Source organism: Girardinichthys multiradiatus, chromosome 18 (genome assembly GCF_021462225.1).
Source record: "Girardinichthys multiradiatus isolate DD_20200921_A chromosome 18, DD_fGirMul_XY1, whole genome shotgun sequence".
NCBI lineage: Eukaryota > Metazoa > Chordata > Actinopteri > Cyprinodontiformes > Goodeidae > Girardinichthys > Girardinichthys multiradiatus.
In genome coordinates, this window is record NC_061810.1 from 6,350,985 (window position 1) to 6,377,932 (window position 26,948).

Below are 26,948 nucleotides of genomic sequence, written 5' to 3' on the forward strand. Positions count from 1 at the left end.
CTGTGGATCCTGTTTAGTTCTAGTTTGAAGATGCCTTGTAATCAGGATTATCCTGTCATCCAGTACGTCGCCTGCATGTAAGTGGACTCACTTTAAATTAAAGAAGTTTTCGACCACCTCTCTGCTTTTCTCCGTGCTTGTCTGCCTTTTGGTCCACCACTAAATAGAATTATGACAATTGCACGCCCCACTTTTCAGTTTTTTATTTGTTAAAACAGTTTGACACATCCAATAAATTTCATTCCACTTCACGATTGTGTCCCACTTCTTGTTGTTGATTCTTCACAAAAAATTTGAATATTATATCTTTATGTTTGAAGCCTGAAATGTGGCAAGAGTTTGACCAGTTCAAGGAGGCCGAATACTTTCGCAAGGCACTGTATATATTCCAGCAAACTATTTTGAGAAACATGTAGAATGATACCAAAGATGTTTCATCCAAGTCACACCATTTAATAGCTATTCTACCAAATACCTAGGAAAATCTCTCATTTTTGGCATTTAGCAAATAGAAATAATTTTTGCAATCCTAACTGGGCTAAAACAGAAAAGTTTGTCTGTTTTAATGCCGGACATTCTGGAAATAATAGTTATGCATCATTTGAGTGTATTAACCTCTTACAAATACAGGATAAATCTATATTCATCTGATTTTTTATCCTTCATATTTCACAATGGTTTAAACAGATTCATTTATTTGGTGATATGTTTTTTATTGCTAAAGGAATCCTAGTTGAATTGTGAAACGTTTACTGTACGTGCATAATACTGTTTATCTGGCCTGGATGTAAGTATGAGAGTCATTTCTTAATATTTACAGCAGCGTTGACATTTCCCAGGAAAAGCAGTTATTAATACAGAGAGACTGACCTTTAAAAGAAGCCTTTTGAATTGATAACTGAGTCAGAAAGCAAGGCTGACATGATATTCTAATCTTTCAGTCAATTAAAAATTTTTCTTTGAATTGCTGTTGAAGTTATCCATCATTGACAGTCTCTAGATGCCAATTGGCACTTGTCAGTTCAGCCATTACTACATCACACAAGGCACACATCATGATGGATCTCCCTGCTGTGAGGAGACACAGCACAGGGAGTTGAGAAATAAAATAACTCACAAATAACTGTAGATTGTTGGAATTATGAGTCTGAGAATATTATTTAATATTTACTATTAATATTTTAATATTTTATCAAATAATATTTTGGTCTGTTAAGGGTTGTCCTGTGAATACCAGCCCAGTAAGGCGATGGTATTAGGACAAAATAGAAAGGTGTGAGACGAGCTCTGACATTATTGATCAGCATAAACTCTGCACATAGATGGAATGAATTCACACAATTTTTTAAAGTAAAGAATTTATTAACAAAAATAAGTCAACTCAAAGTCAAACATATTTCAATTAACAAATTCTTTAATATGCTAAAACAATCCAACTGAACTACCAAGCAGAATTAAAGAATAACGAAGACTAATAGGCTATGTACAATATAAACAAGTTGATTAAAGATGATTGGAATTATGACCAAAAGAGTGATGCAACATTACCATGCAATGTTTATGTTTGAGAATCAAGGATTATCTTGAAGGATCTGGGAATGAAGTTAAGTTAGTCTTGGAACTAACTTAGGCAATAATTGGCATACCTTTAGACAACCATTCACAATGCAAGATCAGGTAAAATATTATTTTAATAAAATAATGTTTTAAATAATGATCTGCTGAATAAAACCAACCTTCTGGATGACCATTCCTCAGCGGTGTCTAATTAGCTCCCTTTATTTGTTGAAATAATATTTGAAGAAATATTATTAAGGGAGTATTTTGGAAAAGAGCCCAATCTTTCTGGAGAAATGGGGCTTAATGGTGTTTACTTAGTTATCAAATCTAGTAAATGATGTTTAGGAACTATTATTCACTAGCTTGAAAACTAACAACCTTTCTAAATACTCTTTAGTAGCAAGCACGTGTTCTCACCAGTTAGCAGTTGAGCTAACAAAAGAAGCTAATAGCTTAGCACCAAAATCAACACATACCTTTAAAATACCAGGGTTAATAAAAGGGTTAAAATGCATAAGCGCGGACGGCACGTTATGAGCAATCTTGTGTGTTTAAAATCACCCTTTAAACAAAGTTTGTCTTAACTTTAAAAACATACAAAGAACCCAAACAGGGCACGTGTGCTGCAGATAGCCTGCTAGCACTGAGGTAGCCGAGTTTCACACAAACAAAACTTCATAAAATGAAAAACGTTTAGATCATTTCATCCTAACTGTTAATCTGCCCAAACCTAACCTCATGAACTGTGGTAAGGAATGTTGTCCAAAAGACGAAGTTTGAAGAAGGTATCCACAGTGAACAAAGGGTTGGCTCCGTAGCTTCGCGGGAGGTTGAAGGTGTGTTCGCTCTATGAACAAAAGGCTTAGCTCCGGAGCTCTAGCTGGGCGGCCCGTCCTGTCCGCTGACCACACTGCACGGTGGTGCGATCTCTGCTGTCTTCCTTCCAGACTGGGAGACCGCTCCGCTCGGCTTCATAGAGACCGCTTCTCTGTAGGGAACTTCTCTGGGACAATTTGCTTCTGCAGGCCTCAGAGGAAAAAGTAAGCAACTCTTACACCTTAATTTCCCTGTTCATGAATGAAAATACTGGATACACAGACAGTATTTCATTCGTACTTATCTTTGCATATGATCGATGATCGTATGGTTTCCTTGGATCCAGTTGAAGAGTTTATGTCTGTTTGCAAGCAAAGAGACATCAGCGCGCTCGTCTCCCCTATACCGATGATCACCGGTGGAAGAGGGCGGATGTAGCAACAGCTGTGCTTTTATTTGGGTAGTGGCGTCACAGGAAGTCCGTAGTTATCCTGTTTCCTAGCTGTGCCGGAAGAAGGTTAATGCATTTATTTTGAAAAGTTCCAGAAGAGTTCGTACCGGAGTTTAATGTTGAAATCCATGGCTGTGGGTCCCAACATAGATTCATGATTGTGTGAGAGAAGAAATGGATCCCTGGAATGGATCAGCGATATGGAGATGTTTTAAACGGGCCATGTATTACACTCAGTGGAGGGAGGGAAGGTGGGAAGGGTCTCGTAAATCATCCAGATATTCATTAGCAGCACCACCACAGTGTTGACACAGAAACTGCTGTGCTTTATTTTCCAATTGAAGAACTGAAAGGTAATCTAACACAAGCCCTGGGAGTAAAGTCAGTAAACAATTATACTTTCTCAACTTCAAGACCATCCATTCATCCATCTTTTGTCTATACCCACTTAAGCTTGCAGAAATACCCAGGGCAAACAACTACAGGCAACTACAGGCAATTTGGAGTGAAAAATTAACCTAACACTCATGGTTTTCTACACTGTGGGAGGAAGCCAGAGTACCTGGGGAAACCCCATGCATTCATAGTCCATACAGAAAAACTCCAAGCTGGGATTCGTACCCAGGGCCTTCTTGCTGCAAGGCAGTTCCACTGCTGCCATTACATAAAATCTTCTGGATGGACAGTATCTCATTCACAGCTCATTTCAATTATGAGTTTATAGAACGAGCATCTGTTTCTGGTCTCTAACATCAGCCTCCACCCTAAAAGTCTGGGTTTCCCCGCCTTATCTCCAGGACAGAGGAGACATGTTGCAGACATGCCTGTAAACAGAGAGCTGGGTGGAACAGTTAATGAGACTAATGATAACAAACCTTAACCATGAAGAGAAATTAACCACTCCTAAAACCACTTATGTATTTATTTAGGCTGGAGGGATGTTAGCTGAGGAGTTTGTGATGAGTCTGTTTCTCTGAAACATCTGCAGGTTGCTCAACATGCCTCTGACTATATCTTCTGGAGAATGTGTTCAGATAGTTATGTTCTCCATTAAGCAGTTAAGATTATTTGTGTTCTGTTTCAGCCAAAACACAAAGAAACAACGGCAACATACCAATGGTGATATTCCCATGGGTGCTTATCTGCAGTGACAGTCTGTGTGAGGCTGCTGGTGTTTCTTCGCATTTCGGTTGTATTGCTCAGACAGAGCAACAGAAAATCAGATCTCTGTTCCTCAACATTCTCTGCAGAAACAGGGATGGTTTCAAAACTCACAACCAGCTCTAACCTTGGTCCAAATTAGGCATTTACATTTCTGACTACATGATGGAGACTCAAGATGAGCAGGAAGCCATCAAAAGGAATTTCATCCAGCAGAACCAAGTTGTGTCTAAAATAAAATGTATACATTAGACAGATGAAAGGTATTTATGTAAAGCTTCGGACACCATGGAACTGTGTACTGAAATAAAAACTGGTCTAGCACCACAGAAAAGTCAACACTGTGGTTGATCACTGACTCAGATGATTTTATTAGAGACACATATTGTTAATCAAAGTCTGGAATGGATTACATATCAAATTCACCAACTGGTTGAGTTCTACAGTGGAGTGAAAAAGTGTTTGCCCCTGTACAGATTTATTTTATTTTTCTTATTTTATCACACTTAAATGTTTTACATTATCAAACTAATTTTAATACCAGTTAACGATTACCTGAGTAAATACAAAATGCATTTTGTGAGGACAAAAATCTATGCAAACCAACATATAATTGGCAATGAGTCTTTTCTACATCACAGTGCGAGACTTTGGTTAACTAGAGGTCACAGTGGAGGGGTTTCAGGCATGAATGACCGTTGTAAGGTCAAGCTACAGGAACTCTCCCATGGTTCCCATCTTTGCCCAGTCGGTCTTATTGTCAAATCATGAACTCTAACCTTAATTGAGGCAAGAGTGTTTGAGGCAAATATGAAGTTACCGACTTACTTAATGAAAAACCTGAAACTTACTTTAACTTTTTTGAACAGATTAAAATCTTGTTTTTCTATTTCTTCCCGTGAGCAACTAGTAACCAGCTTGTTTTTATCACGGTTGGACTACAGTGACCATTTATAGATTTATAGATTTACCATGCTGCTCTAAGGTATATAACTCACCATTGTATTTTATGTAACCTTGCTGGATTTACCTCACACAATACTTATAGAATTAGGCACTGGTACATTTTTATATATAAAGCCATTTTAGGTAAATTGCCATCATATATTCACTCCACTGTACTCTAGAACACCCACAGTCTTAGAGCCAGTAGTTGGTTGCGGTTTAAGGTGCCAAGAGTCAGGAAGGATGAGTCTGTCTTATTTAGGCCCATGGTGTTTGAATGATCTGCAGCTCAGGTTGAGGATGAAGTCTCCCATTACTTTATCTAGTTTTAAACAAAACCTGGCAGACGTTTTAGTCACATCTTGCACTAGTTTTTAAACAGAAACTGTCAAGGTTTTACTCATATAAGGTAACCGTTGTAAATCATTTTAATGTTATTTTGTAAATGTAATAGCTTTTTATTTATTTCTGTATATTGTGCTGTTTTTTTTTTAAATCTTGGCCAGGACATCCTTGTAAAAGATTACAAATCTCAATGGATTTCAGTCCTGAAAAAATAAAGGTTAAATAAAAAATAAATAAAAAGAAGTGAGAACTGCAGGGTTTTTAAACATCTGGGTTCTTTTGTGATCTCCTAGATGAGTTGATGATATGCTCTTGGAGTAATTTTGATAGACGCAGTTGGAGTGAACAACTGTTCCATGTTTTTTTTCCTGTGTCTCTTTTTTGGAGACCCAAAGCCTTAGGAATGGCTTTGTAATCATTTTCAAACTGATACATGTCAGTGACTTTGTTTCTCGTCTGTTTTGCATATCTTTCTAGATTGTGGCATGATGTGTTGCTTGTTATGATCTTTGAGCCTACTACATATTGTCAGACAGGTTCTATATAAGGGATTTCTTAATCATACAGTTCTGGCAATTATCCGGCTTGGATGTGGCTAGTTAAATTAACTAAATGATGGGGACGACTCAACCTGGTTACAATCTGAGGCCCTTACTCAGATTTTATTGACTGAGGATAACATTCATATTTTCTCGCTTCTTCATCCTTTACAGCATAAAGCACCAAAGTCAGTGCAGTTTAAGCCTAAAATAAACTTGCTTCACTTCTGCCAGCCACTTAGCAACAGCTCGTTGAAAAACATTTGCATCAGCGCTGTTACTGTTTCATTTTATTGGGCACCAATTATGTATCGATCCCACATGCGGTGCAACACAATGTTGGCGACAGTTATCTCTGAATCTCTCTACTTTCTTCTCCCCTTTCAGAGAACCCACTGACCCTGGGTAGGCATCTAAGTGTTCTTCCAAGAACCAGCGGTTCACTAAAATATCTCAGAACCACATCTCTCTACAGCTGAGCTCAGTGGAAAAAAAAAAACTACGGCAGAAACTCAATAGAGGTCCAAGCTCCCAACACTTTCCACCATGAACATATGGCATTCCAATCTTCATAACTCCCAATAAATGTGGTAGATTAAGAAAGAACCGCCGATGATGTCACAGCGGGGAGCACATTACGACCTGCTAGCTAATCAGTTAGAGTCATCCTCTGACTGGTGTGGTATTGAAAGGTTTCTTTCCTACCACTCTCAGGAAATGACCTTTCCAGGAGCAATTTGCTAGCTTCATCACAATGAGTGCACTTTGATCATTACTGCTAAGATAGCAACTTTCAGGTGTAGGAGGACACAAGGATTCTCACCACCTTCCTACAAGGACACCATGATCCTATTCTCAAATGTACTGGCTGGGTCTCCGAAGTGGATTAATGGTCAAAATGAGTCTATGCGGCAAGGTTAATGTCAAAACAAAGAGTCCTGGTCTTCAGTTCAAAGCATGAAAGCAGCAGCATTATATTTGTTTGAAGTTGCATTAAAAAAATTAAAACCACCTTCCATCAACAGTGTATTTAGATTGAACCATTCTTTAACTGCAAATTGAGTCTACAATAAAATAAAACCTCATTAAATGTTTCTTAGCTTAGAATTATGAGGTTTGTTCAAATGTAACAGATTCCATCCATAACTCCAAGTCGTCCAGGCAAAGCAGCTGCTCAGAAAACTTGTAAATCATTATGAAAGTTCTCTTAGTTCAAACTATAACTAAAGCAATGTTAAGGTACAAATCAACAGCGCAGATCCGTTTCTAAATAAATCTCCATAACCTATGAAATGAGTTGGTTTAATAGTTTTTAACCTCAACACTTGGTTACACTCAACCCAAAAGATTGAATGTTCCAGGTTGAAGGTGAGTTTTTGCCTGTATCTTTTCTACATGTAATGGCAGGATGGAGTAAAAGATGGACAGAGAGACAAATCATGAGATGCACTATACTCTCAAAATGTTAACTTATCTGCTTCACACATATATGACATTGAGGAACATCCCATTCTTCATCAATAGAGTTTAATATTATGTTTTTACTCTTCGATGCTACAGCAGCTTGAACCCTTCTGGAAGTCTTTCCACAAGGTTTAGGAGAGTGTTAATGGGCATTTATGACAATTTTTCATGAGGTGTATAGATGAGGTCAGACACTGATGTTGGATGAGAATGCCTAGCTTGCAGTCTCCACTCTAATTGTAATCCAGATTCTTTTCTTTCTTTCTTTCTTTCTTTCTTTCTTTCTTTCTTTCTTTCTTTCTTTATGGATGGATGGCAGCCAAAGAGTAACTATATGCAGCACAAGGTAGACTGAATATTGAACCTTCTGTTTTCTTGTCTTACATTTGAATTTTTAAACTTTAAACTTCCAACAATATATTGCATTCAACTTTTAATACTGTTAAACCTGATGGGGGGATTGCTGACTGGCTTTCAAATCATGTAAGAACATAATTATGAAGTTTACAGGAATGCATTTGAATTGTGGAAGAAAGTTGAAGGGAAAGGAAGTCCTAATTCTTACAGAAAACCAATCTTTATCCAATCGGTGAAGAAATTAAAAACCTTAACATGAAAATACCCATCAAGGGCAATTAAACATGTCATCTTGGTTAAGCCTGAAGTTCTGATGACACTATATGTAAGTGTGGAAACTAACCTAAAACAGGAGTCTCAAACTCCAGTCGTTGAGGGCTGTTGACCTGTAGGTTTTAGATGTATTCCTGGTCCTCCTGAATTAAATAGCTGAATTACCTCCTCAGGATGCAAACGAGCTCTGTAGAGTCCTGCTAATGAGCTAATTATTTGATTCTGGTGTATTGCATCTGAAACATATTTAAAAGCTGCAGGGCACCAGCCTTCAAATACTGGTGTTGGAGACCACGTATTCTTTAATTCTGCAAATCTTGAAACAATATCATGTTATAAAACAATGAATGTTACAAATCAAAAAAAGATTTAAACCAACTATTGACAAAATGCCAGAGCTGCCGGGAATAATCAATGTGAACCTATTGGCGTATTCTGATGGGACCTTTTAGGCCAATTGGTCTCAAAGCAACATCTTGCCCTCAGGGCACTGTGGCAATAAAAAAAAGCAGTGGTTACCAACCCCACAAAAAAATCTAAAACCTCTGGATCAAATATTCCATCATCTGCCTAATAACATCTGCAAGTTGGAATTTGTTTCCCTTTTTGCTACACTGGTATTACTACATTAGCTTTTTCCACTGTGTCGGCTTTCCCTGAGGTAAATCTGCCCAGAAGATTGGATCAGAGGACAATGAGGTGGTCAGAGCCAGAGCACTTCACATTCTGCAAGAATCAGATTGCATGTTCTGAACAATAGTAGACAGGTCCATGAAAGTCAAGAAAGAGTAGGATCTGCTACTCTTTTATTATTTATTTCAACTAAGGGACTCTTAAATGGGGCTCAAATAATACATCAAAAGATTCAATTACAAAAAAGTCTGAAGGCAAAGTCGTGGATTCATCAGGTCAGATAACATACAAACCTACTGCCGGGATTTGTTTAAGATACCACAACAATGAGAAAACATTTTCAGAAATGTAGTCTTATTGGTTTTAAACACAGGTCTGACCACCAAACTATCATCAACAAGCTTGGAAACATCTGCACCGTTTTCTCAGTTTCTATGGAAAGCTGGTGGTTTACAGCCTCAGCAGAGGGTAGTGAGTCAGGCCTCCAGTTAATCAATGACTGCCTTCCAGCAAACACAGACACACCAGAACAAGATATGTTGCTGCTTTGAAGGCAGCACACATACTGAGCAGAAAGAAGAGGGGGCCACAGAAGTCTAACCTTACATTCCCATCAGTGGTGACAGAGCAGCCAGAAAGCTATTGGCTGGTAAAAGTGATGATATATCAGAACGCGTCAAACAGAAGCACATACCACTAGATGCTCCCCCCCTCAGGAAAGAGACAATAGCAACATTCTGCACAGACTTAGGGGCCCTCCTAGCGGCGAGTCTACTTCATATCTTTATGTCCCAATCAGTTCCTGTTCCTCACAGCCTCCACATCTCACAGACCAGATGTTTAACCAGCAGGCTGTAAGCTGCCGTGTATGAGCAGCGTGTCAGGGGCTGGTTCTGGCCTGTCCAAACAGATTTTCTCTGCTTCATTACCCCCACACCACCACCCACGCCACAGCCGCTACCATTCGTCCACCTCCCGCTCCTCCTTTCTGTCAAGATCACTACAGGCTGCTGTTCAACATGCTCCCTGAGGCAGATGGTGACAAGTGAAAGCACTGATTTATAAAAAGTCAACCATGTGACCCAAACATTGCTTAGAACCACTGGAAAAACAATATGAAATTATCAGTCTTAGAGGATGATCAGACTTCAGTTTTACTATGCAGAAAAATACATGTAATTAATGGCCTTGATGCTTAGTAGATCCACGCACACACACACACTGAATCCCTCAATGTTGATTGAAGACCATAACAAATAATTGTTAGAATAATAAGCATTTCTGAATTAGTCCACAGTTAAAAAATGAGCTTAAAGATAGCTTGATGGATTTTGGGCGGGGAAAAAAAATCTCATTCTTTAGGTCAATATTGAAATTATGACTTTATGCCGTAGTTACTCATTGAGTTTAGAGACGTAGCCAATTTTTTTCCACCTAAACCATTTTCTACCTAAGCCGAACAGCAGAAAATCCTATGGGTTTCAAACAGGATAACTAGGTTTCACAAAGCTCCGACAATCTTCTAGCAACACTTCACCTGAAACATGCAAACTTTAACATACATTTTCATGTCAGTTTTAGCACATATGGCAACAAAGTCTTCAGCAAATTTCAAGCTCATTTCTACTCAGGATTTTTGCACGGGGCTGAAGGCTAACGCTACCACAAAAACGCTACCAACACATCGTCCTTCGCTCGCAAACATCATTAGAAAAGATGAAACAAACTCTTAACTTGTAATGGAAAAGCCATATTCTATGATATTCTGAGTTTCACATGGATTTCTCTGTTTATATTTCCAGCAATTATTAAGTCACGGAGGAGCAATGTGTCCATTGAATTTAAAAATAATATTTTTGTTGATTATATTGTTCTTGTGATCGTTGGAAGCAAAAATCTGAATTTGAATAGAAATTTCATTAAGCACAGTTATTTTTGAAGATCTTTAGCATTTCCTAAGCATTGAGTAAATCCACTTTGCCTCTTGATCAAATACTTAATAAGACTGTGTATTATTGTCAAAAAATGTGTCAGCTGCATTTTTAAAACCCAAATATGATACACAGGAGTTGAACTAAATATTGATATTGATATTTGAAACAGATCCTTCACCAGCATGTCATGGAGGTTGCTTCATTTGTTCCAACAAGGAGGGTAGTTTTATTAAAACACATTTCCCATGAACCCTTTCTCTTCGTGTAATTAGAATGGGACCTGGAAAAACTGGGAAAGAAATTCCAGGGTACCGATTGAGGGGAAGGCTACAAGTATATATATATATATATATATATATATATATATATATATATATATATATATATATATATCATACAAAAACACACATGGAAGACATTGTGTGGAATTCAGCTAAATGTATATTTGTAGAGCATCTCATTCAGGATCACTGCTTTGACCTTGGTGCAGTCAAAGGATGTACGGTCACACACTGCCAACAACATCCAGGAACACACACACTGACCCATTAAAGCGGGGACACCAGCTGCTACCAACCTCCGTCCTCTCATCATGGCCCCTGTGGACCCTTACACATGTCTGCCCTGTGCCTGTGGCCCCACTGGGAGTGCACATCGCTCTCACAGCAGCCTGATGAGTGTTTGGTCAGGGGCAACTCTCTGACTCATCACTTCCTTCCTTTACAATGATGGGGTCAACACAATGTGTCACAGATCACAGATGCTACAAGGAGCGGCGAAAGCAATGGAGGGACCGCCCTTGTAGGGCAGTAGGAAAAGGTCAGAGACAACCAGGAAGGAAACGTCTAATAAGATCAGGGGTGGTGGCCCCACGGTACAAGCAGACATCAGGGTAAACTCCATTCTCTTTCAGTTTTCAGTCCCAGTTTGGTCACACTAGAAACCAGGAATAGCAGTGAAACAGTAGACAGAGACAGTGTGACCTGCTCCTGCTAGACTGGATGGATGTGGGGGGTAGGTATCCGCTGCTCTGGCAGCAGTGTATATGTTTGTAGTCTATTCATAGAATTCACAAGGAGGCAGGAGGGACATCAGAACAGAGTGGTTGGAGACTGCAGGTGTTGGGTTGCAAGTCCTGACTGTGATACCAAACTCTATTCAACTAGAGCAGAAATGTCAAACTTTCTTATTGTGAAGATAAATGTCCTTTTCAACTGGAAGACCAAATGATAATTCAACCCAGAAGGACAACTGGAGAAATACGGCATAAAAAGATCATCTTAGAAGATACTCTTGGTAAGGAAAGCAGTTTCTATGGTAACACAGCTAACATAGAGCCTGGGGTCTTTCTACTTGGAGTTTGCATGTTCTCTCCACGCATGTGTGGGTTCTCTCTGGGTACCCTGACTTCTTCCCACAGTCCAAAAACATGACTGTAAGGTTAATGGGTTACTCTAAATTGCCCTTAGGTATGAATGGTGTGTGCATGGATGTTGGTCCTGTGTATCTCTATGTTGCCCTGCGATGGACTGGCGACCTGTCCAGGGTGTACCCCGCCTCTCACCCAGAGACCTCTAGAGATAGGCACCAGTCCCCCTGAGACCCTGCATTGATAAGATAAGCAAATATAGGCGAGGGATGGATGGATGGATCTTAGAAAGTTAAATGTAAATAAAATCTGATAAACCAGCTAACAGGAAATTATTAAATATCTTGCAAGAAAATCTCAAGAACAATTTTATAATGTTACACACAATGCAGCATTTTATGCTTTAATTTGAATTTAAAAAACAAAAATAATGAACAAAAAAGAAAAATGAAAACAATTTAAAAAGAGGTATCATGAAAAGGTATCATCAGGGCCCCTGACTGTAATTCAAGCATGGTCCATTTTTGCATTTTTGATTAGGGTGGAAAACTTTTTTATTTTTTTTAACCACAGCCAAATTTTCACTGACATACGGAAATCTTAAAATGAAAAATGTTGGGAACAACACAAAGAATTAATTTTTTCATAATCATATTTTTTGTTTAATTTGTAGTAAATAGGACCACAGATATCCAGCAACTTTTACTCAGAAGCAGACCTGGGTTCACCCAAATCCTCATTTAATTGATTTCTTAAACTTGGCTAAAGCTTTTCAAAGTAGCTGTGAAATCTTGTTCTTGTTGCGGAGAAAAGACAAGAAAAGAAAAATCAGTTGACACGATGATTTTGGCCCAGGTGGCAAGAAGCATGGACACCACTGAACTAGAGAAAATGTGTGGCTGGAGACTCAGGACGTTTGGTTCCAAGTCCAGTGAGTCACAGACCAAACTCTACTGAACTAGAGCAGAATTTCAAAACTTTTTTCTACTGTAAATGTAAACGGGTCATATTAAACTTCAGGACAAAATGTTAATTAGTGTCAGTTCTAAAAATTCTAAAATGTAAAGTATTTTTTTTTAGATTTTATATTTTTATTTGTTAAAAAAAGAAAGAAAGAAAAAGATGAAAATAAAAGAAATAAAAAAATGTGTAATTGTACTGACTTTTTATATTTATTTTAATAATAGGTATTAATAATTGAGATGTATTAGTTTTCTGATATTTTATTTTTAGAAAAAAGAATAAATAAGAAGAAAAGTGAGGGGGGAGGACATATTTTTAACATCTCTGTCTGTTTTTCCCTAATTAAACGTTATATTAAAGTTAGTTACAGGTAGTTTTTCACTATGGATGGAATTAAATCATTTGACGTAATTTCAAACTAAATGTATCAAACGGGAGCACAGAAGAAGCGACCGTACGAGCAACTAGTGTAACAATGTGTTAACCTCATTTACGGGGAAACAACTAAAACAACCAACCAGAAACAAACAGAAACTCTTTAATAAAACCAAAGACAAACAAAAGTCCGACTTACTTCAGGTCATATGAATAGAACCGCTGGGTCCCTCCGCTGATTTCATCGCCTCTGCTCCTTAAAATAAAAACCACGTGTTTTTGTCCAATTGTGAACAGCAGCGTTTATTTACGGGCTGCTTTTGTCCCCGGTCTCGCTTTTGTTATGATAATCCCTGGAAAATCTAAAATATTCTGCCGATAATCTGAAAGTTCACGATGGCAGCTGTCTGCTCGCCCTCTTCCTACAGCCTGGGCTCATCCACCGGTAGCTGCCTCGGCAGATCACTCTTCACTCCTGCCCGGACGGGACCTTACAGTCTTTGTAATGTTTCTCCATTGTCTCCGTGTCCCCCCACCCACGCTTTGTGGCGTAGTGAAGGCGCTCTGCTGCCCGGCGAGGCTGTCCGCAAGCAGCTGGTTCCCAGTCACCTCCCAGCCCGCAGAGAGAGATAGTTGGGGAGGGGGGAGGAGGAGGTGGAGGAGGAAGAAGAGCAGATCCTCCGGCAAAGACAGAGTGAGGCACTTTTAATCTACAGCGGAATCACTTCTTCTACTTATTTGATTGTAGGAATGACCTTCATATCTTACCCCAATCATTAAAGAGCAAAGGTTAAAGCAGACATTTATTATGAGCCATAAAGCAGTTAATACAGGGGGAAGCACTCTCCCTAAGAGCTCCCTGGAGTCACATGAGCCTCTGCAGAAATAATCAGTGTGGCATGTTGATAGCATGACCCATGTCCATCTGAGGACAGGAAAAGTCGAACACAAACACCGCAGAGACCTTCAGATTACCAATAACCCATTACAAATTATTATGCATCGTTTTTTCTCTTAATATGAATCTAAGACAGGACAGCACATGTTTTAATGAGTTGCAACATTTATTCATTGATTAAGTTCATGTTTTTTTCCTGTTTTCCTACATAGCAAACTACTTTAACCTATCTACGGTGGATCTCGAAGTGCACACACCCTTGTTAAAAAGCCAGGTTTTTGTGTAAAAAAGGAGACTGGCAAAGCATTGTAAAGCTTTTGCTATATATAATGTCACATTTATCCTGCTCAGTTCAACAGCATTTCATGTTCTTTGCTACACCCCTGCCAACAGAGAATCAGACTAAACAGAAAAACTGTTCAGTTGCCCAAGTAGGGTTTTCTTGACATGTTCTCATTTGCTGTGTCTATAGTTTATAGCTCGCAGAGATGTTATACAAATGATCGAAAATATTTTATTGTTCATTGTACAAAGGTATCAGTCAGGGGCAAGGTCCAAAAGAAAATAAAGTCCATAGCATTATCTATATTTGTACCACGGGAGAGTAAACCAGCTCCAAGCAGCACTAAATGAACTGAAATGAAATATTCAGGCATGACTAAAGCCTCCCAGAACCTTGTGGGACAATGTGTTCTGGTCTGGTGAAATCAGAACTCTTGAACTCTGGGCCTCAAAACCAAAAAATAACACCATGCACACAGTGAAACGTGGTGGTGGCAGCATCAGGATTTGGGATTACTTTTTTCAGGTGAAGTTGGAGCTTTTGTTGAGGTGAATGAAAATATGTAAAGTTACAAAGTTACTTTTTAACTAAAACCTGCAGGTCACCTGAAGAGGACTGTGAACAGGAGATGTCCTCACAATCCGAGTGATCTGGAGAACAGTTGTAGGATAGAGCTGACAATTGACAATTTCTTTAACAACTCTGCATAAATATGGAATAACGGATAAAATGAGGCTTGTCCCACCTAATGTTTTGATCTGAGCCGTTATTCTCGTCTTGTGAGATTGAAACAACATACCTATATCCTGCTATTAGCAAACTGACTTACTTTAAACATGCCTTTGATTTTGAAGTGATTTCTCTCCACCAACTCTTCTAATTTACACATCCAATCCAAGAGGATTACTGTCAAAAGCTTACAAGTCAAGTCAAGTCAAGTTTATTTATATAGCGCTTTTCAGCAACAAGGCACTCAAGGCACTGTACACATGGAAAAACATTACAATGATACAGAAAATCAAACAACAGAGGTAATTTAGAAAAAAATTAAATAAAATAAAGGGAAAATTGGACTGAAAACGTAACTAATTATGCTTAGATGGCACAGTCAAAGGCCACTCTAAACAAATAGGTTTTTAACCTTGATTTAAAGCAACTTAGGGTTTCGCCGCTTTTACAGTTTTCTGGGCATTTTTTCCAAATTTGTGAAGCAAAAGAACTAAAAGCTGCTTCTCCATGTTTGGTTCTGGTTCTGGGTATGCAGAGTCGATTTGAGCCAGAAGACCTGAGAGGTCTGGGTGGTTTATCAACAACAAGTCTGTAATATATTTTGGTGCTAAGCCATTCAGTGATTTATAGACTAACAGAAGTATTTTAAAGTCTATTCTCTGAGCTACATGGAGCCAATGTAGGGACTTCAGAACCGGGGTGATGTGCTCCACTTTCTTAGTTCTAGTGAGGACACGGGCAGCAGCATTCTGGATCAACTCCAGCTGTCTGATCGACTTTTTAGGCAGACCTGTGAAGACACCGTTGCAGTAATCAATTCTACTAAAGATGAACGCATGAAGTAGTTTTTCAAGGTTCTGCTGAGACATGAGTCCTTTAATCCTGGAGATGTTCTTTAGGTGATAGAAGACATACCCTGTTACTGTTTTTATGTGCCTCTGAAGGTTCAGGTCTGAGTCCATCACTACACCCAGGTTTCGAGCCTGACTGGTGGTTTCTAGCTGTATTAACTGAAGCTGTGTGCTAACTTTTAAACGCTCTTTCTTTGGTCCAAAGATTATTACTTCAGTTTTGTTTTGATTCAGCTGAAGAAAATTTAGGCCCATCCATGCATTGATTTCTTCTAAGCATTTACCCAGCGTTGAATGGGTTCATGGTCACCTGGTGACATCGTAACGTATAGCTGTGTGTCGTCTGCATAGTTATGATAACTTACGTTGTTGTTTATTAAAATTTGAGTTAGGGGGAGCAAGTAGATATTGAATAGAAGGGGCCCTAAGATGGACTCTTGGGGAACGCCACATGTGATTTTTGTGCTCTCTGATGTAAAGTTACCTACTGACACAAAAAAAGTCCCTGTCCTTCAAGTAGGATTTAAACCAATTGAGAGCTGTACCAGAAAGGCCGACCCAGCTTTCCAGGCGCTCTAATAAAATGGAGTGATCAACAGTGTCGAATGCTGCACTAAGGTTCAATAGTACAAGCACTGTGGTTCTTCCAGTGTGCATTTATACGGATGTCATTGAACACCTTGACAAGAGCAGTCTCTGTACTGTGGTGAGGAGGAAGCCTGACTGGAAGACATCGAAGCGGTTGGTCGTTGTTAGGAAGTTGCTTAACTGTTGAAACACAGCTTTTTCAATAATCTTATGGATGAAGGGAGGTTTGATATAGGCCTGTAGTTCTGTAGTAGCAGCTGGTCCAAGTTGCTCTTTTTCAATAGAGGTTTGATAATTGCTGTTTTCAGGGCCTGGGGGCAAACACTTGACAAAAGGGATGTGTTTATTATTTGTGTTAAATCAGATGTTATGACGGGCAAAGCTTTCTTAAGGAAAGGTGTGGGTAAAAGATCGAGACAGCAGGAAGAAGAGCTTAGTTGCTGTACGATTTCTTCAAAGTTTTTGTAGTTTATTTGGTGAAATTGGGAAATTTTGTCAAAATCAAGTCTAGTTGGAGACAACATTGGTACTGGAGTTGATGTGGATGTGCTGACAGCTCCTCTGATCTTTTGGGGTTTTTCAGTAAAGAAGTTAGCAAATTCATTGCAGGCCCTGGTAGAGTGGAGTTCAGATGCTACAGTTACAGGAGGGTTTGTTAACCTGTCGACCGTGGCAAATAATGCACGAGCATTGTTAATGTTTTTGCTGATGATCTCAGAAAAGAAAGATTCTCTTGCATTTTTCAGTTGTAGGTTATATCTGTATAGTCTCTCTTTATAGAAAATATAGTGAGCCTGAAGTCCAGTCTTTCGCCACCTGCGTTCAGCTTTTCGACATCCTTTTTTTCACTTCTGACTGGTGGAGCACTTCTCCATGGAGACATTTTCTTCCCAGAAACAACTTTCACTTTAATTGGAGCAATTGCGTCGATGATGTCCGAGATTTTAGAATGACAGTTTTCTACCAACTCATCTACAGTGTTACAGGGCAAAGTGTTAACGGCCTTCTACCTCCACGGTAGAAGACTAAATCTGGTTAAATGTTTCAGCAAAACCGTCCTTAAAGATGCATTTTCTTATCATGTCTCTTTGGCAAACTGAGCCATTGGAGATGATGCTTTCAAAAATAACAGAAAAGTGGTCAGATAGGGCAACATCAGTTATAGACACCTTGGAAATGTTTAGACACTTAGTGATGATCAAGTCCAAAATATGTCCCTGTTTGTGTGTTTGCTGTTTAACATGTTGAGTCAAACTAACATTTCTAAGAGTGTCACATAGATCTATTGTACTTCTGTCTTCAGGATTGTCCATGTGAATGTTGAAGTCTCCAACAATAATTAAACAGTCATAATCAACACATATCACAGATAAAAGCTCATCAAAATCACTGAAAAAGTTTGTTTTGGACTTAGGAGGCCTGTAAATATTCAAGAACATGGTTCGGACAGGGCTCTTTACCCGGAGAGCCAAATATTCAAAAGAGTCAAATTTGCCCAGAAATACTTTTTTACACTCTAATAAATCTTACAGGGCACATTTGTTTTGTGCAATAATATCTCCTTGTTGGTGCTTGATTTTGTTTAATCCGACCTGCTGACAAGTGAAAGGCAACAAGAGGTCTAGATAATATATTTAAAGGAAAAGCCAAAGGATGTAGAGTAAGAAGGACTTTTGGCACACAGGAGAATCTTGCCTTGGTGTGCTGCGATGCAGCTTCTCCACCCATCAATGCCTCACTTGTCTCCCAGATACTAAAGCGTCTTGTAACATCTTACTCATATAATATATGGGAGTGGTAAATGACCAATAAAGTCTGATCCATTTCCTGCTTAAAAGTTAGATCTGCAGAATGCTCATTCATTGGCCTCCAGTAGCCTGACAGTGTACTCAGGTTTCCCCTCACACTCGTTCAACCTGAAGCCTCCTCTGGGTTTAGGGTTGCCTCTGTCTGGGGAAGAGGGGGCAGTATAAATAGCGCCATGTCTCCACTCAGGTTACTTTGCCAGAGTTCTATGTCTAAATGCCAGGAGGCAGAGAAACACGCAGGCACAACACAAACCCATGCACTGCTGTGGATACTAAATGATTAATTAAAGAAGCTAATGTTTGGGTGGGTACATTTTTTTATTAACATTTCACTTTAACCATGAGTGATTTAGGCAGTAGCGCAGAGGGAAATTTCGAAGCTGTGAGTTTTGCTGTATAGTATCCCCTCAACTCACTCTCATAATGTTCTGCCTGCTCCACACAGGGCTTTGAAGTGACTAACAGTGAAAGACATACAGTTTTACTTCCTCACTAACATTGACAGTCTTACATCATAGTTCCAGGATGCTGAGTACAATGATGTTTCTCACTGAAATCACTGTTGTGTAACAAATCTGCATGGGAAAATATGCCTGACATGCATATTTGTACTCTTAGTTGAGTGTTCATTGAGTATGTCCAGTCAGGAACAGTTTGTGAAGAAAAATGATTTTGTAGAAGAGCTTAGTCAAAGTCAGGCTCTGCTGTGAAAGCCTAAAGTGCTCTTACAGTAGTATTCATACACCTTGAACAGTTCCACGTTTCATTTCACTTTGCAATCACAAATGGTTATTATATTATAGTTTTGTTAGGATGTAATGCGATAGACCAACCAAAAGTAGTGGAACATTGTGAAGTGGAAGGAAAAGGATACATGGTTTTCAGTTGTTTTTACAAATACAAATCTGTCAAGTGGCATGCATTTGAGTTCAGCCGCCTTTAATGTGATACCCCTAAATAAAATCTTAACAACTCCAAATCCTAAAGCCTGTGTGTAACCTTACCTCAGTATGAATCCTTTGCTTCTGTGAAGGCCTCAGAGGTTTGTTAGAGAAGATTAGTGAACAAAAAGCATCATGAAGACTAAGGAACACAGCAGACAATTCAGGGAGATTGTTGAGGAGATGTTTAAAGCATGATTAGTTCTGAAATAACACCTCAAGCTTTGAATGTCTGATAGAGCTCAGTTCATTCCATCATCTTAACATGGAAAGAGTATGACGACCTTGACGTCCACCTAAACTGACAGGCTGGACAAGGAGAACATAGAATGTAGATCAGAGATGAAGCCAAGTAACCCACTCTGACTGTAGGGGACACAGCAAACATGGTGGTGCTGTTCAGATGAGACTAAAATCAGACTTTTTGGCCTGCATGCAAAACACCATGTGTTTGAGAAAACTAACACTGTTTCTTATTTTGAACCCATTGTCCCTTCAAGTGAAACAGGCTGGTGGCTGCATCATGATGTGGAGATGCATTTCTTCAGCAGGGAAAGGAAAGCAGGCTGGTTTTAAATATGGGGCAATCCTGAAAAAAATAACAGTTAAACACTCCAAAACATTTATTAAGTCTGTGCTCTTCCAGCAGGACAATGGCCCTGAACATATACCCAGAACTACAATAGAATGGTTTGACTGCAGTATATTAATCTGGTAGAGTATTTACAATAGTTTGCAAAGAAGAATAAGTCAAACTTTCAGTCTTTACATGTAGAAACCTGGATGAGACATGCCCTAAAAGATTTGTGGATGTAACTCAACTGAAAGGTGGTTCAACAAAGAATCCACTCAGAAGGGTTGAACACAATTATACGCCACACTTTTAAGATTTTTATCTGTAAAAAAAAAATAATTTTTCTTCCACTTTACAATTATGCTCTACTTTGTGTTTGTCCTCCTTGTGATGTGACAGACTATAAAAAACTTTACGGGAGATCCATATCTCTGCAAGGTACTATAAAATACAAAAGACTTAGAGAAAGAGCTGGATGGCAGACATGCAATGTGTAAAATCACATGTCTGCTAACTGTTGTTTTGACCTTTTGTTTATAAGTTAGCACAATTCTGTCTGGACGTAATGACATTTTTAAAATGTTTGGGTAAAATGCAACAGAGTACCATTCTATTCTATTATGAGCTCCTTTCTTCACATCCAATTGACTCCACAACTGTCTTTATCCACAGCCTGTGCATCTTTCAAGATACACTTACAGCAATAACAGGAACAAGCAGTCAGTCATTAAAGAACAGCTCTAGTGTCTAGGCTCACAGCTTCCACCAGCACAGCGCAGAAAACAACTTCAGACCAGCACACATGTCTGCCCTTTAGCCATATAAAACTGTTCTTCAATCTGCTTCAATCAGCCTGTCCTGAGTAATACGCTGAGCTGGTCCACGTTATTAAATATGTATCATGTTTACAATCCTCGTCTACTGTCAATCACCAGGTATTGTGTAAAAAAAAACCTCCCCTCACTAAATAAAAGACACATCATACTTTTGGCAGATGAATTCACTTCCTTCTGGTTTTATCAGTCTCTGCATACCAGAGCATAGCAGAGCTAACTCAGTTAACTCATTAATGCAGGAACTCCAGGCAGCTCTTCCATTGATCACTAGAAGCATTCGCAGCATTTTCATTACCAGGTGGAGAGCTGTGGGATCGATTGCTAACACGACTAGATCAGGCAGAAAGTAAACCTGCAGCTTTTTGCAAAAAGCCAAAGATTCTTACCTTGTGACAGACGGGTGGGCTGTTGGACCTGGAGTCCATCAACAGCACAGAGGTTCCCAGAGGGATGCAACATGATGACCCCTGACTTGTTCTCTATGTAACAGTGATGGGCTGCCACCCCAGGACCCTGGATGTTGATGTCCACTGCACCATACCCCAGAGTGGTGCGGCCTAAAGGAAGGGAGATGTATTATCCTTCAAAAAGGTGGTGCCATAAAAAGGATTTACCTCTGATCGTGTAAGCTGTACTGATATGATGTAATGTGCATGTATAAAGAGGGGAAATTTGCTTTCCAAAACATTTTTATCCAATCTAATCATTTTTATAGAGCCCAAAAAATTATTATTTACAATTTAATGGTCATTACAAAAAGCACAATGATCAGCAGCCATCACCTCTACACATATATTTGTTTTCATCAATGTATTCCGTTTCTCAGAGAGTTGTTACTCTCCTCAGGAACAGTTCTAGGTACAGTCAATGGAAGGGAGGAAATGGCAACTTCTTGGAAAACATTTTAGATGGTCATTGCTTATGTTCTAGTGCAACGGCATACAGGTAATACAGCACATGGACCCATGTGTTTAAGTAATATGAGAACACTAAGCTATTGACAAAGTTGCTATCGCATTTAGGTAGATTTTTCATTGATTTATGGAGAAGAAATTTCAAGAATCTATGTCATGTTTACAAGGAATGTTTTGGCAAGGACTGATTAAAAGTGAAAGAACTCAATGAACCTGTAGGCATCCTTCAAAATGGAGGCAATCTTCAAACACAATGTCACAGACAGCTGACAAATAATCACTGAGCTATGTGGACAATCTGTTAGCCTGCACAAAACCCTGAAACAAAGGGGTTAGGTCATAGGTGCGGAGGACTTTTGCTGTTCAGAGAACACAGGGCATCATAGCATAAAAGGAGACATCAGTCCTCATCTGTGTGAGTGACGCTTTAAATAAAAAGAAATGTACTAAAATAATGATGAACAAATTTGATGGAAGTAAAGTGTGGCTAGAGCAATGCAATGGTAGTTTTTTACTCATTTCCTCTAATTTTTTGTGATCTTTCTTCATCAGCTCTATTTTCTCTAGAAACAGTGAAGTACTTGGGAGCTTTTTGGATCAGTTTTTGTGCCAATTGTCTGGAACTGCTGTGCTGAGTTTGTGTCGAAACAGCTGGCTCACCCTCAGGCAGGGGCAGCAAGGTGATTGCCGTACTCAGTCGTCCACTGCCCAGGCTGACCAGGTGGGGGCGCTCTGCTTGAAACTTCAGGCCCTTTCCAGTCTCAATTAAATCCAATGGGGTACTCTGCAGACAAGCATTTTACAAAAGCGCACAATTTAAACACAACTGTATTAAAGTTGATGATGATGAGGGTATGATAAGTTCGGGTCATTGCAGAATTTGAAAGCTTCACTTGTACATCCTACAGACAGACAGACAGACAGACAGACAGACAGTCAGACAGACAGACAGACAGACAGACAGACAGACAGACAGACAGACAGTCAGACAGACAGACAGACAGACAGACAGACAGACAGACAGTCAGACAGACAGACAGACAGACAGACAGACAAAGGATCTCTCTTCTTATCTCCTCTCTGGAGATAAAAAGAAGGAACTTTTTAAAACACTGACTTCTCTTCCTGTTTACACACTAAGAAAAGTGCAAGTGTGTGGAATGTGTGTGTGTGTGTGTGTGTGTCCTCTTCCTCCTGCAAGCTCTGCCTGAAGCACCACCATGTGCTCACAGCTGAGCAAGGGGTGGGGTGGGGGGGGGGGGGGGGGGGGCAGTCACCATGGTAACAGCTCTCCACAGTTATGAGGCATGAGGCTCCTGGAGGCTGTTCAGAGAAATAACTTGTGTTGAGCGCTCTCAGCACAGCCTGAATATAAAGACAATTCTGCTTTTTAGTGATTTGCTTTTCGTTAAATTAATCCCACCGCAGCGATTTTCTCCTAGCCCTCCTAGGGTTTCAAAACACTGAATAAATTAATTTTTATTTCCTGCTTAGTAAAGTACTTTATGCCGTATGCATAATACCAGGGTGCTGAAACAGAAGCAGGGTGATGGAATTCAGCCTTCAAATTTTCTTATTTACAGTCAGTCATTTTCTACCGCTTCTTCCATAGTGAGTCAGGGGGAAGCTGGTGCCTATCTCCAGCAGTCTATGGGCGAGAGGCGGGGTACACCCTGGACAGGTCGCCAGTCCATCGCACACAATCAACCATGCACAAAATCATTCATACATCTAAGGGCAATATAGAGAAACCAATTAACCTAACAGGCATGTCTTTGGACTGGGGGAGGAAGCTGGAGTACTGGGTGAGAACCCATGTATGCACGGGGAGAACATGCAAACTCCATGCAGAAAGACCCCTGGACAGGAATCGAACCCAGGACCTTCTTTCTGCAAGGCAACAGTGCTACCCACTGCACCACTGTGCAGCCCCTCCTTATCCATTATGACTTATTTTCTTCTTGTCTTGATCATTTCACACTCAGTGCCTATTTAATGCATATACGAACTTCTAAATGGACAGTTTCTTTAGTTGGATTCAGTTGAGAGGTTATGAGCAGTTGGTATCTCACCTGAGGTAGATAACTGAATACTCCCACACTGAATTAAAAGAAAGACATCAACAGGGAGTATAGTAGTTATACAGACCACAACTGAGGGGAAAGTGGGTTTCTACTAGCTTCAGCCACCAAGATATCATAGAACCTCATGCAATTACTATTTTATAAACCTTTGAACTGTTGCATTATACAGTTACAATTTGTGCTACTTTCTCGTGCCGTTGCAGTAATGCAAGGCTCAACATTTCAACCATCCCTAAACCCACTGGGCCACACCTTACCCTGATCATGCAATGTGCATTTATTCTGCTTTCACAGTTGTCTATCAGGTGAAAAACCTGGTTCTAGTTTTTTTTTTCAACAGACTGGGTTTCATCATTATTAAGTGACTATCAATCTTGATCCTAAGTATTTTGAAGTCCTGACATTTCTCTGGTCTTTATTTGCAATTGGTGTTTTTGTTTTAGGCTAATTATGTCCTGGGCTAGCTGAAGAGTTATATGAACTCTGATAGGTGGGGACTCACTCAGCAGCACAGATTTCCATATTAAAACATACTTTGACTGTGTCTTTTTGTTCCACTTTTAAGTCTTAGTGCTTATTTATTTGGAACTTGGGATTTGATAATTGAACCCCGCCCGTGTTGGGTTGCTATCTGTGTGTGTCATACAAGGATTATCTGATTGTAGTGGTCCAATGGTGAAGTGGGGTCAAACCTAAGAGGATCACTGAGTTAAAAACTGTCATGCTGGGAAGGCTGACAGGGAGTAATGGGAGGAGTGGGGAGGTGCCGGGATCTATCTTCTGTGTGCTGCTGCTCCCAAGTGGTGCACTCTGTAACAGTGTGCTCCTTTTTCTTCTGTCTGCATAGATACTTCAGACTGCATGAGTACATTGCCATCATGCCATCTAATGCATGCAAACACTCATGTACCATTAGGAGAAATTTTGCAAATAATTTCCATATTACAGGTTGTCAAAGTTCCTGCATTCCACCTGATTAGGAATTTCATAAGATCCAGAGCAACCAGTTACCTTCGTCACATCATAAAAAAAAGCATTAGAGGTCCAGGGACACGGCAAGTATGTGGAAGAAGGTGCTCTCGTCAGACCACAGCAAAATGGACATTCATATTGGTGTTTAGGTGTTTGTTAATTCCCTGAATTCCTATGTTGGATGTTTTCGTTTGTAGATCTATTTTCTCCCTGTTTATGTTCTTTTGGTAGTTTCATTGTTTACTTATTTCAGTTCACTTAGATGTTATCTGTTACCTCCTTATGCTCCCTGCTCATCAGTGTTTGTTAGTCACCCTCCCCCAGTTGCCTTCACTCTCTGTCTTCCACCAGCTGTTCTTAATTCCCCTCTGATTAACTCCCTGGGTTCATTGGTCCATTCACCACTCTCCCTCAGTATTTATACTCCCTGATTGTCATTGTTCCCCACTGGTTCCTCCTGCCTGTGTTTTTTCATGTTCTGCCTAAGACTGTAAGTTAACTGGTTCAAATCATTAAAAAACAATTCATCTACTCACCATGCTGCTTCCTCGCTCTTGTCTGCACTTTGGTCCTGCAAAACCCTCCCACGCCATGACATATCCTGAACACACTATTTTCACCATGAAACATGGTGGTGGCAGCATCATGGTGTGGGAATGTTTTTGTTCAGCAGGAACAGGGAAGCTGGTCAGAAGTGTTGGGAAGAGTGCTGGAGCTAAATACAAGGCAATCCTGGAAGTAACCTTGCAGTTAAAGGTGGACAGATGTTCAAGGTCTATCTTTGTAAAATAATAATACTTTTCTAGCATTATTCTTCCACTTCCCAATTATGCTTAACTTTGTGTTGGCCTATCACATACATTCCCCATTAAATACATTGAAGTTTGTAGTTGCCTTCTACCAAATGTTTGAAACTTAAAAGAATATTAATTTATTTGGCGAGGCCATATTCTACAGCAACATTCATTGGTCTAAAGAGGAAATTCAGGCCTTGTGTGCGAGCAAAACAAGTTTAAACCATCAGCACTACAACACCATCTTTGATGAATAATTTATTATTATATATAGGAAGACCACTCCTCACATACACACATAAGGACAGACACACACATAAACCTCTCCCCTTAAGGCCTAATAGGATTGTCAAAGGCAGCAGGTGGGAAGCATCCAATCTCAGGGTCTAATTACTCAGGGTACTTAACAACACACAGACATCTGCTGTCAGAGTACACTCCAGCAGTTCTGCCTCACCCAACCTGCAGCTTCTTTAATTCTGTGTTTGTCATCTGAGGAGAGTTGGAGCAACATTAATGTGTCTAAGCGACCACATCAACAAATACTCTCATTCTCATTTAGTAGCAACACATGCTGGTGTCCTTCAAAAGAGGCTTTCAAGTTGTAACCTCCAGCTCTTTTCTATCACTACTTCAAACACACACACACACACACACACACACACACACACACACACACACACACTCACCTGTAAAACCTGGTGAGTTTGCCTTCCGAACTCAGGCATATTCCTGTTCAAGCGATCCATGTCCACAGAGTTGTCCACGTCTCCCTGGGACACATGAAGATCCTGGGAAGGAAAGAGGACAACACTGAGACATTGAGAATTGAAAGTTGCCAACAACAAAGCAAACACAGATTACTGTATAAAAGCCTTGCATTGTTTGTCTTCTCATGTAACTTCATGAAACAATCATTTTTGAAGGCCTGACTATATTAACTGGGATTCCTCCTTTCTGTCCGCCTACATACCATCACATTAAAGGTGTGATTCATGCTGTCATCACAAAGACAAAAAACAGATGGCAGACAGAGGAAGGAACACATATTTACACAATCCTACACATTTAAATTCGTCAGAAGTTAACACATTCACTGAATACTCCCCACAGATGCTTACACAAATCCCAAAAGGGTATCTTTCTTACCTGGGCTCCTTCTGGGTATTTCCATTAATTCAACACAGGGCTAACCTCTTTTTATAATCTTACTGTCTATATTAGCACAAGTCTTAAGCAACCACATCTGCATGAGTGTGAGACAATATATTTTTGCACTCATTAGATGAGACATGAGACACGTTATGGTTTTGTATGCAGAGGGGGTTAGAAAGCAGATAATTATCCTAGTCACAGAACGTTCCAGAGATCTGCATGTGCAAACTGTTGTGCAGCAGGGATGGAAAATATGTTTCTGATGTTCTTTGGCCTCAGGCTAACTAAACAGTGCAGCAAATATCCTCATGTTTGCTTTCCTGGCAGAACCATGAA

General features: G+C 39.7%; 1 protein-coding gene across 10 annotated transcripts in view; it reads right to left on the bottom strand.

Annotated features, from left to right (window-relative positions):
* phldb1b (pleckstrin homology-like domain, family B, member 1b) overlaps window positions 1-26,948 on the bottom strand; it is a 126,047-nt gene that overhangs the window by 81,722 nt on the left and 17,377 nt on the right. For 9 of the 10 annotated variants that reach the window (XM_047391665.1, XM_047391666.1, XM_047391670.1 and 6 more), the window contains exons 2-4: window positions 26,147-26,248; window positions 22,268-22,391; window positions 21,080-21,250 (exon numbers count right to left, since the gene is read on the bottom strand). In XM_047391665.1, coding sequence (XP_047247621.1) covers window positions 21,080-21,250; window positions 22,268-22,391; window positions 26,147-26,206 — 355 coding nt within the window. In that variant the 5' untranslated portion in view covers window positions 26,207-26,248. Of the gene's footprint in view, window positions 1-13,384; window positions 13,866-21,079; window positions 21,251-22,267; window positions 22,392-26,146; window positions 26,249-26,948 lie in introns of those variants that run through there. The other variant, XM_047391672.1, reaches the window with a different exon arrangement.